Genomic DNA, 15,531 nt, shown 5'->3' on the forward strand with positions numbered 1-15,531 from the left:
GGAAAACAGCTAGCTCATTTGTCTCGCCCTTTTAGCCAAGTGACTTAATATGTATATATATTATGAATGCAGTCCGTGGTGCACTCGCGAAATGGCACTATGGAGTGACAGTTGGCGCCTGGATGCAAGCCAATATATATAACCTATATATATATATATATATATATATATATATATATATATATATATATATATATATATATATATATATATATATATATATATAAAACATAACCAGTTACATTAAGCATCAGCATGTTTATTTTTATGGATGTTACATGAGATGACGGATGAATCAAAATGCAAAGTAGATATGAAATAAGAGTTCTGCTGTTTGGTGAAGAAACTGAAAAGATCAGGGCCTCCAGCAGGAGCAGGTGATTTTGCACCCATTATCACCCGCTACTAAGACTGGAGAAGTGGAAAATGGAAGCTCAGAGTGACGGAGTGTGCGAAGTAACCAGTTTGGTTCCGTGTCTGTCGTGTTTGTCACGCGTTCTTTGATAAGCCTCAGCAGGGAACATCGTCACCTTCTGCAAGCATTTGGAGTCACACCGACTTATCACCTTCAATCACTCCGTCACCTTTCTCACTTTCTCCTGCTCCAGAAAGTTCAGAGCAAAATTTGTGAAATGGAAATGGCGGGTAGGTTCCGCACACTGTTTTCATTCGCTGTGCTGGTACAATCCACTGGCAGCCTTTGATGCCATTTTTTTCCGAGGCGGCTGATCACAAAGAATGTGGGAATTGTGTTTGTCAGATGGATTTAGCCAAAGTCTCCACTCCTATTCCTCCCTAATCCTATGTTTTATCTCGTCTCAAGTTCCCCTGTGAATTCAATTGCAGTGTATTTTTTTCTCCCGAGTTCATTCTTAATTTTCTCTTTCATGAAGTGAAAGGGGGATTAAGTATTTTGGGGGGCTTATAATGACGCTGTGCTTCCTGGAATTGTAGGATTTCTGCAGTGGAATTATTTAAGGGCTTCATATTATGTCTTCTGGAGAGGTGTAATAGGATAGATTTTTAGATAACTGCCCTTGGGCCCTGCAGTGCTATGTCCATGTTTAAAAGAACTTAAGAAATTTGGGGAAACACAAACCAAATTGTTTCTGTGTTTTTCACAGCGTGTCCTCCTGGATCTTACAAAATGTCCTCCAGGCAACAAGAGTGCTTCCCCTGTCCAGCGAACAGCGTGGCAGAGGAGGAAGGATCGGTGGTGTGTACGTGCAAAGAGGACCACTTCAGGACCCCGCTGGACACGCCGTCCACACCCTGCACGCGTAAGCAAATACCCTCTCTTGACCTCCACCCCGGTGGTGCATTAGCTCTGTCTGGATTAAGAGAACCAGTTACTCCCTTAATAGATGACGTGTGTCTTCTTACATGCTTCCATTTCAGGTCATATCATTTGACACCGATTTCACCCACTTCTCGTCTCCATCTGACCTGCAGTCACCACCTCACCTTTGGCCTAAGCATCCATTCTCTTTGTCCATTGTCTGTATTGCCTCACCTCATTTTTCTAACTCCCATCTTCCCTCCTTTAACCTTCACCTCTCCTTCACCCGCCGGTCAAAACGCATTTGGACATCACAGAGGCAACCAAGATTCAGTTCTTGAGTATATTTTTGTTATGCATTCAGCAAAAATAATGTCTTGAACTGGGCTTCATTTTTCTGTCCTGACTAGTGATGGTTGACGAGGTTTCATGAAACAGTGTCCTGATTTTCTGAGGCCACTAGATGGCAGTGCCTGCTGTAAAATGTTTGGACCTGAACAACTAATTCAATGAAACCTCACATTATTTGTAAACCAAGAGCGCCACCTAGTGGCCTGGAAAATTAGGACACTGTTTCATCAAACTTGCAATACTGTTTCATGATACCTCATGTACCAATCACTGGTGTTTTATCTAAGTGGGAACACGTGTGATGTCCAAATCCCCCGAGACACACACTGAACCAGTTCTTTAAGTTCTTCCCTTTTATACCCATCCCCTATCCTCATGACGCCTCTTTGCACTTCTACAGCAACACTTCTCAAATAGTGGGCCGCAACCCCCAATGGGATCTTGAGGAGGTGCGCATGTGGGTTATTTTATTTTTTAGACGCACATGTTCTGCACATTTATTGGTGGTTGTGATAGTGAAAACTTTCAGTTCAGCACACAGCCACCACCACCACCAGTTCATATAAGTTTGCAGCTGTGTGTTACTGTAACTGCTGCAGAAACAAAACTATAGTCACATGAAGGTGTGCAAACAAAGTGGTACAAATGTATAATGTCCTCTCCCTATCCGTCCCTATCCCTATCCTCAGCTCCACTGCGTCATTCCTCAAAATGACTTGCGTCGTTCAATGTTTTACAGCTACCTCCGCGCTGCTGATTTACAAAACCACATGTCAAGGTGTTTAATGTGCACAAAAAACACAGTTTCAGACAGATCGCCACAAGAAAAATGTTTTGACATTTGACTCTAATATTTGACGTTGAGTGTAAATTGGCCGATGATGCCAAAGGAATCAGAAATTTTGCACTGGTTCTAAACGGATCCCGATACCTAGTCCATCCAAATTGCTGTATTCTCAGTTGGGCTGAATGAGGTATCTCAATAAAGTGAAGTCTGTGCGTCAATGCTAGTTGGTACTCTGTTTAAGAGTTAGGCTCAATCAAAATAGAATTTAAAGCCAAATTATCATGGGAAAGTGCCACCTAGTGGGCTTCATGAAGCTTCACCAGCGCACTGGTTCATCTCTCCTGCCTCCTCTGCCAGACCTTGGAGTGTACATACATACATCATCAACTAACCACTGCTTAGTCCTGTTCAGGGTTGCGGGGAGTGCTGCAGCCTATCCAGCAATCACTGGGTGCGAGGCGGGAATACACCATGGACAGGTCGCCGGTCCATCGCAGGGCACACTCACACACCATTCACACACGCAGGGGCATTTTTGGAGTGTCAAATTAACCGAGTGAGTATGTCTTTGGAGGAAACCGGAGAACACGGAGAAAACCCACGCACACATGGGGAGAACATGTAAACTCCAGGCAGAAAGGTGGTTTGACCCAAACATTGTACCCGCAACCTTTTCGCTGCAGGGTGCGAAAGAGTGTGTACACGAATCCATGACATTTTCCCGTCCACCCCTCTTGAAAACAAAACTCCTCCTAAGCACAGTGGCAGCCGCTGAGAGAGTTGCTGGATGGATGTATTGATTTCTGCATTAAAAATGGCATATTGATCAAGGTTTCTTATTAGACGGAGGATAAATGGGCTGCAGATGCTGGGAGCACTCTGGGAACTACAACCCAAAGGTCACAGACTCACATCCATGCTTTGTCCGAGTGTTAGCGTAGCTGCGTGGGCCCGTGCGTGCGGCAGTGTGTGGTCATACCCACGTATTTGTTGGCTGCAGTGGTGAGCTCTAATTACAATATCGACTGCCGAGCTCTCTGATCCCTGCGTGATAACATTTATAGCAGCCTAATGACCACATTAATTACACTATTGATTCGGTAATTATGATCATCCCTGATTCGGCTAATCCGACGACATGGTGGGAAATGGAGAACCCGAGAGAATGAGGGGTTTTGAGCTTTAATTATGAACCAAAAAAAAAGGAAAAGTAGGACCCTATTATCTCTGCTGTCCACGAGGAATGGGAGTGCACTTTTAGTCCTTTTCCGCGAGTGAAAGCATTCAGGGTCAGAGGAGCTCTCGGAACACTCATGAAATATATATGTATTTTGAAAGGCTTCCTGGCGACAGTCATGGTTGTGTGATGTACATGCAGAGGAGAATTTCACGATCCATCGGGTCGGGACTGTTTTATTTGGGAACATCTGCTGACAGAACTTCGATGGAAATTCTTTAAAGTGATGCATTGTGTTTCTAAACGCACATCACTGTGAATGGGCTTTTAAACGCAGCTTATGATTTCCCACAGAAATAACACAGTTGCGAAAGAGGATTTGGGTTTCAAACGCAGATGATTAGAAAGGACGGGTTATTAGAGCAGATGCATAATGGACCGAACATTCTTACATGGTCGCCATTAAAGCGTCATAATGGGATAAGGATGAATCCATTTAACAGCAGCGGAGGTTTCTATTAGTTTTGCCCAATTCAAGGCTTCTGTCTGGCATTTCAGAAGTGAGTCTAGCTTTTTGTGCTTTTTTTTTAGTTAATTTTTATGGCTAAATATTTTGCAACACAACTAGAGCTACAAGGATACTTTGTTGCTCTCATAGTGATGGAACGATGAAGCATCATGAGGCCTCATTTTCAGGGCTTCAGTAGATGACGTGCTTTTCATTTAAGTATGATGTGAGATTTAATTCAGCTGTTCGAAGCAAACATTTCAAGAGTGCAGAGGCTGGTCTAGTGCGCTCTACAAATGAGGCTTCGTGAAGCTTCATCAGCCGATATCTAGCTGCTAGTACAATCACATTAATACTCCTTCAGTACAACAGTGCCACCTCCAGGGAGAAGAGCAGACTGCAGCGCATCGTACGTTCTGCTGAGAAGGTGATGGGTTGCAGCCTGCCACCTCTTCAGGACCTGTAGGTCTCCAGGACCCAGAGACGTGCAGGTCGGATCAGAGTCGACCCTTCTCTTCTGGACATGGACTATTTGTCCCTCTTCCCTCTGACAGGAGGCTACGGTCCATCCAGACCAGAACCTCCTGTCACAGGAACAGCTTCTTCCCCTCGGCCGTCAGACTGTTGAATTCATGATCAGCCTTTGTTATTTTATTTTATTTTATTTTATTAGTTTTATTATTTATTTTTGACAGCACTGTATTCCAAAGCACTTTCCTAGTTGGTGGGATCCCCACTGACCATGGCAATAAATTTGATTCTCACTCTCATCCTCATCCTCATCCTCATCCTCATCCTCATTCTTCCACTGCAACTTTTGCCCGTGTTTGTCTCCGGCTGCCACCACAATAACGACAGTCACACTTTTAGTCCGAGCAGATTTTTGAATCTGTACTCCAGTTACGCAATGCTGCACCTGAGACTGTGCAACTTCAGCTGAGTCTGACGTAGCAAATGCTGCAACAGCAATCTTCGCACCGCCTGCTTAATCAAAACACACCATCGTCAATAATTCAGTACCTTCAGTGAGTTCTACTTAAAAAATGATGCTGCTTTTCTGTTAAAGAGACTGACGAAAAAGTTAAAGTAAGACGTGTGTGTGTGTTCATTACATTTGCAATTCTCCTCAACTTCAGACATGCGCTGCCCTTGTCTTGTGCGCTCTCTGGTCTTACGTAATCCCGCTCCAAGTCCGTGTCAGAGAGCGCCACAGCTGCTGTGTTTGACCACATGCTCTGGCCAGAACACTTTCACTTATTCATTACTCAGTGCACACACACACTCACGTCCTGGGATTCATTTAAAATTCATGGGCTCTAATGGACCAAAACTCTGCTGCACCCATATGGGAGCAGGGACGGCAAGGGTCAGCCAAGACACTCACGCTAGCTTCAAACTAAAGAAATCTTTTGGTTTTGTTGTGATTTCTATGTTTGTTCGTTTGGCAGGGTTAGGGTTAGTTTTGAGTCAGCTGTACGGCACAAAAATAAATAGCTTTGCTCCAGTAAAGCAGCGGCTCTGTTGTGCTACTAGAGTCTCGGGCCGACTATTTGTGACCTCGGACCACATACTTTTTTGGCAAAGTGAAATTACACATCCACCTATGATTTGTTTTTTTTTCTGTTACAGACAAAAACAATGTTATTATAGTTATTCTTTACTGTAAGTTGATTTATATTACCTTCTTTTTTTTTCTTTTCTTTAATGTTAACAAGGATACAGTGTTATACAGAGGTGTACTTATGATTATTTTATAGACAAATGATACTATTTACAGACGTGGAGGAGAGTTGGGTGGCACAACAAAAAAATAAGAAAAAACTAGCTGTGGTGAGGTTGATGGGAGATACTGAAAGCCAAAGAAGCACTGTTTCCTCTGGATCAGCTACCTTTCATTCAACCCCTCTCTACCTACATTTTCAACATACACTCCATCGCTCCCTTTAGAAAGCATACTTATTAATCAGATCATAAGAGGAGATTGAATGAGAGAACTGAATCTTAATATGAACCTTGGACAAATGACTTGGTCCTTATCCACTCCATCAATGGCTGAAATGGCTAAAAAGCTACCTTTAAATAGTGTCACTAATGAGCAAGAGAGATAAAAAAAAAAAAAAAAAAACTACGTCACCGATGAATCATATGATATGATCATATTCTTCAGAGCCTTCTTATGATTCTATATAAGAAAAGGTACAATGCATCTATGGAATTATAAAAAAAATAAAAATAATAATAATAATGATAATGTGTTTAGTCTCCAGCCACATTTTGCAGCAAGATGCTGCTCAGCAGTCTGGATTTTTCCGCTTTCACTCATATGGAACAAAAACATCCTTTTGATCCACTTCTTTAAGCCTCTCAATCATTTTAATACAGACTCGCAGATGCAAACTAAGGTCTGGGCCGACGTTTTGTTAATACGAGAAAAAATCCCCCTTGAAATCTGCCACAAAAGTTTCCATGATGATATGACTGCCTTTTATTGTTAGCCTGCTGTGTTAATGTCAATCTGTTTAAATTGTGTGTTATCGGTTTTCTCAGTTATTCTCTCTTTTTTTTTTTGTAATAGTTCGTTGCGAATTTACTCATAGTCTATGATCCCTCATGGGGCTCACATGGGAGTCACAAGGTGTGTCCTCACTAGTATGTTTGCAATAGATGGATGGACGGACAGATGGATAGATAGATAGATAGATGGGCAGATGGACAGACAGACAGACAGACAGGCAGACAGACAGACAGACAGACAGATAGATGGATAGACAGGCACACAGACAGAGACCGAAGACAGACAGACAGACAGACAGACAGACAGACAGACAGACAGACAGATAGATAGATAGATAGATAGATAGATAGATAGATAGATAGATAGATAGACAGAAGACAGACAGACAGACAGACAGACAGAGACAGACAGATAAGTAGATAAATAGACAGACAGACAGACAGACAGACAGACAGACAGATAGATACATAGATAGATAGATAAATGAATAGATTTTTTGAAAAGCCTTGAAGAAATGAAGTTTTGAAAAGTCATATCAACAAACAATTTAGGTATCTGACCTCTATTTATGTAATGCATAGAGTTAATTCTTGACTCTTCTCTGTCTACAGGGCCTCCCTCGCCTCCCAGAAACCTGATCTACACCTTGACCCAATCCACATTAACGCTGGAGTGGGCAGCACCCTTTGATACCGGCGGCAGAGTGGATTTGACCTACACCGTGGGATGCCGGCGGTGTGTCGGGGGGCAGTGCGAGCCGTGTGGTTCGAGCGTCGGCTTCGTACCCCAGCAGGTTGGCCTTACCGAGAGGACGGTCACCGTGGTCAATCTTCTGCCCAACACCAACTACACGTTCACGGTGGAGGCTTTGAACGGCGTGTCGGAGCTACTTCCCAACAAGAGGTTCTTCACGCAGGTCAACTTGTCTACTAGCGTTCCTGGTGAGTACCGAGTCAACCATACACACTAGTTATCACTGTCTAGTTCGCCTCATTGTTATCGGTAATGTTCTGATACAGGCTGCTGATGTGACCCTGGTTACCCTGCCAGAAGGGCGGCAGATAAATGTCTCCTGTTTCGAAGTGAAACTTTAACCACGGACTTCTTTTCCGTTTGGGACAGTGCACCCAGCACTGTCAAAGAACTCGCCACCCGAGTTCCCATATTTCCATCAGCCGTCTTTTTAAACAGGCCATTAGCCGAAGGCATTAAAAAAGCACTTTGCCAAGTAGCTTCGTCAACTACCTTTCTTGACTCACTTATCCGAAGCAGCTCATGTGTGAAAAGACCAAACAAACATTTAAGCAGCGTTCAAGGCCACTTTCTGACTTGAATCCAGGCACACTCTCTTATATACATTTACTCATCCAGTCCTGCTGGGCTCATGTTTTTCAAAGCATGTTTGGATGTGAACTGGTGTAATGAAGCGAGTAGAGTATGAAAGAGAAGTAAATGAGTGGAAACACAGAGAAAGTGAGGTATAATTGGAAAGAAGCTTCGGAAATGTTGCTTGGTAATGGAGAGAACGGACGAGTGCTGAGATGGCAAATGAATCCTATCATGTGGCGGGGCAAATGAAATTGTTAACTGCTTTATATTGATGTTGCACTTTTGATTGAGAGAGACATTTGTGTGTTAGAGATGATGGGTTTAGTCAGATTAGATTCCTGTTTCCTTCCTGGCCTAGATTCTCTGCTGCTGACCAACTGGTGTGTTACGTAACATCTGACCCGCGTAGAGGATAATGGTCAGCTGCTTGTTAAATAAATGCCATGTCAACAGAAGCAGTGGTTAATTCCCCTCTCCGCTGATCCAGAACAGAACTTCTCTCCAAGAGAAAATTCACTCTGCTCATTTCATGGCCTTTTAAATATTTGTTATACCATTCTGTCGCTGCCAACAGGCTTTGACATGCGCAAGGCAAATTATCCTCCCTGACAGTGTAATGGAAACTGTCTGATCGTAGTGTCCACTGAGCTAACAGCTGAATGATCTGATGGACTCACAGTCGGTTGAGTCCAAGTCGGGTTTCAGTGAAACCTGTTGCTTCTGCTGTGTGAAACTGACTTAACACTCAACGTATACAAACGTACCAGATGAGGTTTCATGAAGCAGTGTCCTGATTTTCAAATGCCACTAGATGAGATAAAATGTTTGGACTTGAACAAATAATTCAATGAAACCTCACATCATTTCTAAACCAAGAACGGTCTCTTGCGGCCTCTGAAAATTACAACAGTTTCATGAACCCTGCTATACTGTTTCATGATACCTCACCCACCCATCACTGCCATATATCAGTGGTAAGTGGCCATCATCTACTTCCTGAAACCATTTACGACACTTTTCTTCCATTATACGTCACATGCATCAGTCGCCATGTCGCCGGGCTCTGATTGGTTGATGGACAGCTATTTGACTCTAAAGTTCAGATTCTTAAACATAAGCACTTGACGCAACAAATATCAGAAATGTGGTGCTTGAAATACGCAGAAGTCGCGGCCCTGTCGACATAAACGCGTAGCATCCTCCACTCCCGTGTTGTTGTTTGACATTTTGTCACGCATACACAAACTACATTGACTTAACAAGTAAATCAGTTGCGATTGTCGCTTGAATACGTTCTGTATGAGTATACGATGAGAGGTTGTGTGACCAAATGAGCAACGTTTCAAACTAGTGTTTATTCATGTCACTTGACTTATTCCATCATTCAGTCATTTGAGAGTACGTACCATGTTAAATTGTTGTCTTTGTTCAAGCTTAAACTTGTTTTACAGCAAAAAGTATCACTTTTTTTTTGCTACAGCTCAGTCATTGCACATTTTTAATAATAATTCTCCAACAAAATGTAAATAAATTCGGACTACCTGTATAAAACTGTAGTCAAGAGGGTCAGTGATTAAACATTGTTATGAATGTCTTAGGTACTTTAATAAAAGTACTTGAGTACTATATTATATTATTATTATTATTATTATTATTATTATTGCTATTATTATTATTATCACTATTATTATTATTATTAGTAGTAGTCGTATATTGCAATAACCATCTCTCTGGTGCAATAAACTATTTAATCTAGTTTATTTTTTATTATTTTTATTATTATTATTATTTATTTTATTTATTATTTTTATTTTTATTTTTTTCTGTGTGATGCTATTCCCGACTGCATGCCCTTTCTTGCCTCTCTGCTGCTGGAAATGTAAATTTCCTGGAGGGAGTCTTCCCAAAGGGATCAGTAAAGTCTAGTCTAAGTCTAAGTCTAATAAAAGATACCTAAACATGGGCTACAAGTTCAAGTACCATCAGTTCTGCTATCTGTCCCAGTCTCTTTTTTTTTGTCCTTACAAATGCCTCTCTGAACAAGTCTGTTCATCTTGTCAGCTATTGCCTGGATGTCAGTTTTTGTGGTTATCATGGGGTATTAGGATGTGAGCCGTCCTGCTAACTGTGTCATCTCGTGGGGGTTGGTCAGGGGGTTAGAGAGCGTGGTGTGTGTGTGTGGTTGTTACTAGACTTTTCGTCTCAGGAAGGATTTAAGCTGACATTTGCTGGCAAGAGTTTAATACTGTGAACACACTGATAGTTCTATTTTTTAAGATGACATTTGAAAACAGACCAGCATCTTGTACTTTTTTTTTTTTTTATCGTCCATCTGAGCACATGGCAGTTGCCAGGGTATCAGCATGTTGGACGTGACCAGCAGTGTGATTTAACAGTTGACTCAACATCACTAAAGCCTCATTGTGTGCTGTCCTCAGAGATCATGTTTTCCTTCACGTGAACTGAATGGATCTCTGCTTCATCTTAAATTGCAGCAGCTGGTTTCAGATATTTATTCACTCAACGTCTCCTAATAGTCAAACACGTCATCAGTAATCTGCGTCAATTGAATCTTTTCAGCCCTGCTATCTCACGGCACAGCAGATGGATATCTGTCCAGGTTTGACTACATGCTTTATCTATATTTCACTAATAACTCTGGCAGTCTTTAGTTTGACTCAGCATTGCTGAAGTTTAAGAATTGAAGAAGCTTGTACAGTGAATTTCTGATCAGTGATTAATACGACAGGTTCGTGAGTTGCGCAGCATTAACCCTTGTCTGTTTAGTTCGGGGCTTTTCAAGATTCCGACTTGTCAGTCGCCTCTGTGCAATGAGGAGACATGAAGTGTATCGAGAAGGCACATAGCAGAAGCCTTGGGTCGCTACCGACAGCATTTATGTCACATTGCATTTGCGTTGAGTCTCTAGTCCGCGCACTGCCGTCCATCAAACCGGAGTACATGCTCCACTCGAGCTACACTGAGCCGAATTGACCCTCGGCAGTAAAAAGTGTCTTCTATAAATCTGTGGTTTGTCTCTACTGTTCCTGTCTTGCTTCTACAGAACTACATTCCTCATGTCTCCAGCTCCTGTTTCACCAACTCCCTTGACTCCCACTCAAAATCACTTTTTCTTTCTTTGTTTACCTTTCGACATTTGCCATCAAGTCAGTTTCCTCCTTCTAAGATTGTGCTATTCAAGTATACAAAAAATTTCTTTTATTATAATCATTTCTCCCTGACTAAAATTGACTTAACTGCATTTGCGTTTTCGTTGACAAAAACAAAACAAGAATTATTACAAGTCGACAGTTGAGTAAAATGTGACTAAAAATAAAAATAAAAATAGTCCAAAAGACTGAAATGGTTGCCAAAAACAACACTTGCATAGAGTGCCAACAGAAAACACTTTAGCTTAGTGTCATGTTAATATATATATACTTTTTTTTTCTTGTTTCAAACTGACCTTTAAAATCAGGCCAGCACATTTGTAATTGCTGACACGATGATATATTGTCGTTTCAGAGTGGATGGCAAACATGTAGCCATAAAACTAATGCACCGCCACAGAACATGTGCCTCTGCATGTGCTGTGAAATACAACTTCAAAACCATCAAAACTCAGTGACCTTTATAAATTCTGCAGAAGGGATTTGGAACAAAGCTAACACACCCACACACCTGCCTTCCCTTTCACCCACCCACCTCATCTTCTCTTTTATTACTTTCTACTTTTTTAACCGTCTCTTTACCTCTTCATCTCTATTTTGCTCTCGATTTCCTCGCTCATTTCCCCCCCAACTTATCTTTCTCAGCTCTACCTATTCACTATTATTAGAGCCCCATTTCTTTTTGTCCTCCCTTGCACGACCCCCCTTGACGGGCGCTGAAGCCTGCTCATACACTTCTCTACTTCGCAGAATTCTCGATTTCTCTTCCACTGTCTTATCAAATTTGTTTTGTTTGAAAAGCTTGTCATGAGTGGGTGGCAGTTTTCTGGCAGCTACAAAGCCTAAATATTGAAATGGAGAGTCTGAATTTTTTGGAAGCCGTTGAAACGGATGCTCAGATTTTCTCCCTGGACAACAACTGTAATAGCATTTGGTGTCTTGTGACATTAAACCCAAATTGAGTTTCTGAAAAGGCGTGCAAAAAAAAATGGAACGTTTGCACAGGAATGATTTTCCTCTAAATTGTTGCGTTTTATCAGGATTCTCCAGGCCACCGCAGGAAAAGGGACGTTTTGCTTTGCGTGTCAGGGATGGATAGAATAGGTAATGGGAGAGGGGGTTGGAAGGGAAGGTTGCGTGAGTTGATGGGGCATGAGTTGGGTAAATGGGGGATCAATTTAGCTTGAGGCCCCTCATCCAGCTGTGGATTAAGAATTCCATATCCGTGTTTATGCCTCAGCATGCTTGCTCCAGGCCATGTACGAGAGGGTTTTCATGTGGATACTATCCTTGCATGCGATAGAACCATGAGCATCAGTTCATGCTTGATTTAGGTACGTGCACTGCAGGATGCAATAATTACACGTTGCTTTGTTCAGTGTGTGTTTGTGTGAGACCTTCATGGGTCAAATACCTTCCCATCCGTACTTTCAAAGCCCCTTCTTCCAAAGCCGAAACAGGAAAAGAGCGAGATGCAGGGGTGGCTGTCGAGACGGGGTGGAGGTGCAGGTCAGGGTGGAAGGATTGGCATTTCAATATCCTGAGAGGATTATTCGCCAGGCTTTAGATGGCTGGTCCCCATGGAGTTGAATGGGCCAAAGAGGTAGATGAATAAAAGAAGAGGAAATGGAGGAGTGGAAAGAAGTAAGCAATGTTGCAATGTGATTAAAATGTGTTCAGAGGTGCAGGAGAAAAGAGGTCAGATTTAAAGGTTGACTTAAAAGTATATGTTATGCAACTGATAGCGGAATGTTTTCCATTAAAAGTTATGCTTTAACTATACTTATGTAGCACTTTTCAACACTAAATGGATCGCAGAATGAAAGTTACAACCATGGTGTGGCACATGGTAGAAACCAGGGGGACTCTGAGGTGCTCCTGACACGGTGGTGAAAGACATTAACTCAGCCAGAGACAATAGAAAGAGTAAAAAGGGAAATGAGGATTATTGTAGTCGTGTAGCTGTGGTTAAATTCTTGTTGATTCTTAGCCGTTGTGTTGGATTGTAGGTCAAGATTGTGGTCATTTCGCTGGGTACTTTTCCAGAAAAATCATTGGTTTGGTCAATATGTTTAGCTGACATGTTTGTCTTGTTTCATGAGGAGTCACTGGTGCAGTGGCATGGTTGGTGACAATAAAGCCTTTGTTACAAATGCTGTGTAGCATAATATGTTGAGAAAATTGGTATCACGAGACGAAGGGACGAGGGAGCTAAAAGCCACGTAAAGAGAACGTGGATCAGGACCCAAGCACAAGTGGTGATAGGCACAGGAGGCAGGAGCAAGTAAAAAATTGATATTTAATAATTAAACTAAAATAGAACAGAAAGCATCACCGAACCGGGAAGAAACAGAGCGAACGCAGAATGTAAAAAACAGAGTAACGAAACTAACAGAAGTGCACAAACATGAGTAAAAAGTCAAAACAGAAAGCGTCACCGAACCGGGAGAAAACAAACTTAAATCACAGGGAACTAGATTTACAAAAGCACAAAGGACAGATATCACAAAAGAACCCAGGGAGCACAAGGAAGCACGAAGAAACAAAACACTAACTCAAGGCAGCAGGGTTAAACTCAGAGTAACAAAAGAACTAGCAAGCGCACAGAATAAGAGACCGAAAACAAAGAGAGCCACGAGTTAAATGAACTAGCTAGCAAACAGAACAAAAAGCCAAAACACAGGGAGAGACACGAGAACCAGGAGTTAAATGAACTAGCTAGCAAACAGAACAAAAAGCCGAACACAGGGAGAGACACGAGAACCAGGAGTTACCACAGGGGAACAAAAGGCGTCCAAAAATCACAGGAATCAGAGGACACGTCACAGGGAACTAGGGAAACCATGGGAGAAAATATAACGGTCTGGCACACGTTGCTGGAGCCCAGGTGTTCTTGTAGACAAGTCATCAGAGGTTAATCGGCTCCAGCCGTGTGCCAAAGGAACAGAGGGGAAAAAAGCAAAACCAGGACTCGGAGCCTGGAAGCGGAGCCATGACAATTGGTGTCGACAAATGAAGTGCGTCTGCAACATGTGTCTTTACCAGCAATCGTGTAGAAAAACTTCCAATTTCTGTTAGGCTTATGGTGAGGAGTGCATTCATTAAATTCTAAACTCTGAAGAGGCTTAGCTATTGGATAATGTTGGTGTTCTGCACTGAAGCAAGAGAGACATGTACTCGCCACCCAGCAGGGGGCAGCACCACTTTCTAAATAAGGAGGAGATAAGTAGCTACTCACGCTCCATTTGTCTGACACTTGTAACCATCTTCCTCTGCATAGTTTCAGATGTTACGAGAGCTTGCTTGTCTTGTTGTTCCCGTTTGCAAAAGCTAGAAGTAGCACTTGCTGTACTATCAGTGTTTGGGGCTGGTTCATTTTAGCCAGTAGTGCGAGGCCTGCTCAGCACCAGCGATGCGCGGCCTTTCTGACAAGGTAAAAGTTCAACATCAAGACGAAGGGCAATGTCCTGTCAATGGTAGACATCTCAGGCTATCCACCTCACATCCTACCTAGCCTGTTAGCCACCGGAGGTAGCCGCGTGGCATGTTGACATGTTCAGCTTTCAATTGAAGAGCCTTTCTCCTCCTGCTGAATTTACTGACGCCAAAAACAGCATGTCATCTAAACAAAATATGGTGGTTGGAGTCAGACATGGGAGCTCCTTAAGGTTTCTTCAACTTGGTACATATGGCGCCTCATATGATCATGAGCTTCACTCGGGGTGCGAACTTAAAGCGCACAGCCAGAAAAGTTATAATGTATCTCACGTAGCATCACGCTTCCTCATCCTATCCCCAACCACTGTTTTTGAACATCTCGCAGGAGGCGAGGCTTTTGATTCCGTTGAAGCTCCTGTCAACACACAACGCAGCTATCTGACCTCTGCATCACAAGTGGATGCAAAAATCCACTTGATGGTAACAGATATTTGATACGGTTGAACGATGGCTCTGACCGATGAGATGTCATGTTTCGCAGAGATGTTAAACAAAGTAGCGTCTCACAAGCAAAGAACTTTCTATCTCTGCAGAGGCCGTTCTAGACTCACGTCACCTGCCAAGATGAAAGAAAGTTGAAAAACATATGGCAAAATAGACAAAGTTAAAGCACTCAAAAGGAGACAACATATGCACTGAATTAAAGGAGAACCAAGAAGCCATGCTGTTTCCTTCGAGGAGAAATCTAACTGCTACTAAAGAGGTTCGACACAAAGAAAGATTGAAAGCAACTAGAAAAAAATGGTTTCTTGGTCTAATAGACTGAAGCTGGAGAAACGAAATAATTAAGAGTGTGTAAGAAGAAATCCTGGATCGTACCATTTTTTTTTTCTCTTTGAAACTCCGGCGTCTCAACCTCAAAGAGGACAGCTCATTCTGTCATTTTTCAATTGCTTCTTTGTTACTTTTCCAGTCTC

The 15,531-nt window shown here is 42.3% G+C and overlaps 1 protein-coding gene across 1 annotated transcript in view; it reads left to right on the forward strand.

Moving 5' to 3' along the window:
- The window catches only part of LOC128757569 (ephrin type-A receptor 7-like), a 159,359-nt gene that overhangs the window by 101,753 nt on the left and 42,075 nt on the right, over nt 1–15,531 (forward strand). Inside the window, exons 4-5 of the mRNA XM_053862964.1 lie at nt 1,125–1,280; nt 7,229–7,558. Coding sequence (XP_053718939.1) covers nt 1,125–1,280; nt 7,229–7,558 — 486 coding nt within the window. The remainder of the gene's footprint in view (nt 1–1,124; nt 1,281–7,228; nt 7,559–15,531) is intronic.

This window comes from Synchiropus splendidus, chromosome 4 (assembly GCF_027744825.2).
Source record: "Synchiropus splendidus isolate RoL2022-P1 chromosome 4, RoL_Sspl_1.0, whole genome shotgun sequence".
NCBI classification, from domain to species: Eukaryota; Metazoa; Chordata; class Actinopteri; order Syngnathiformes; family Callionymidae; genus Synchiropus; species Synchiropus splendidus.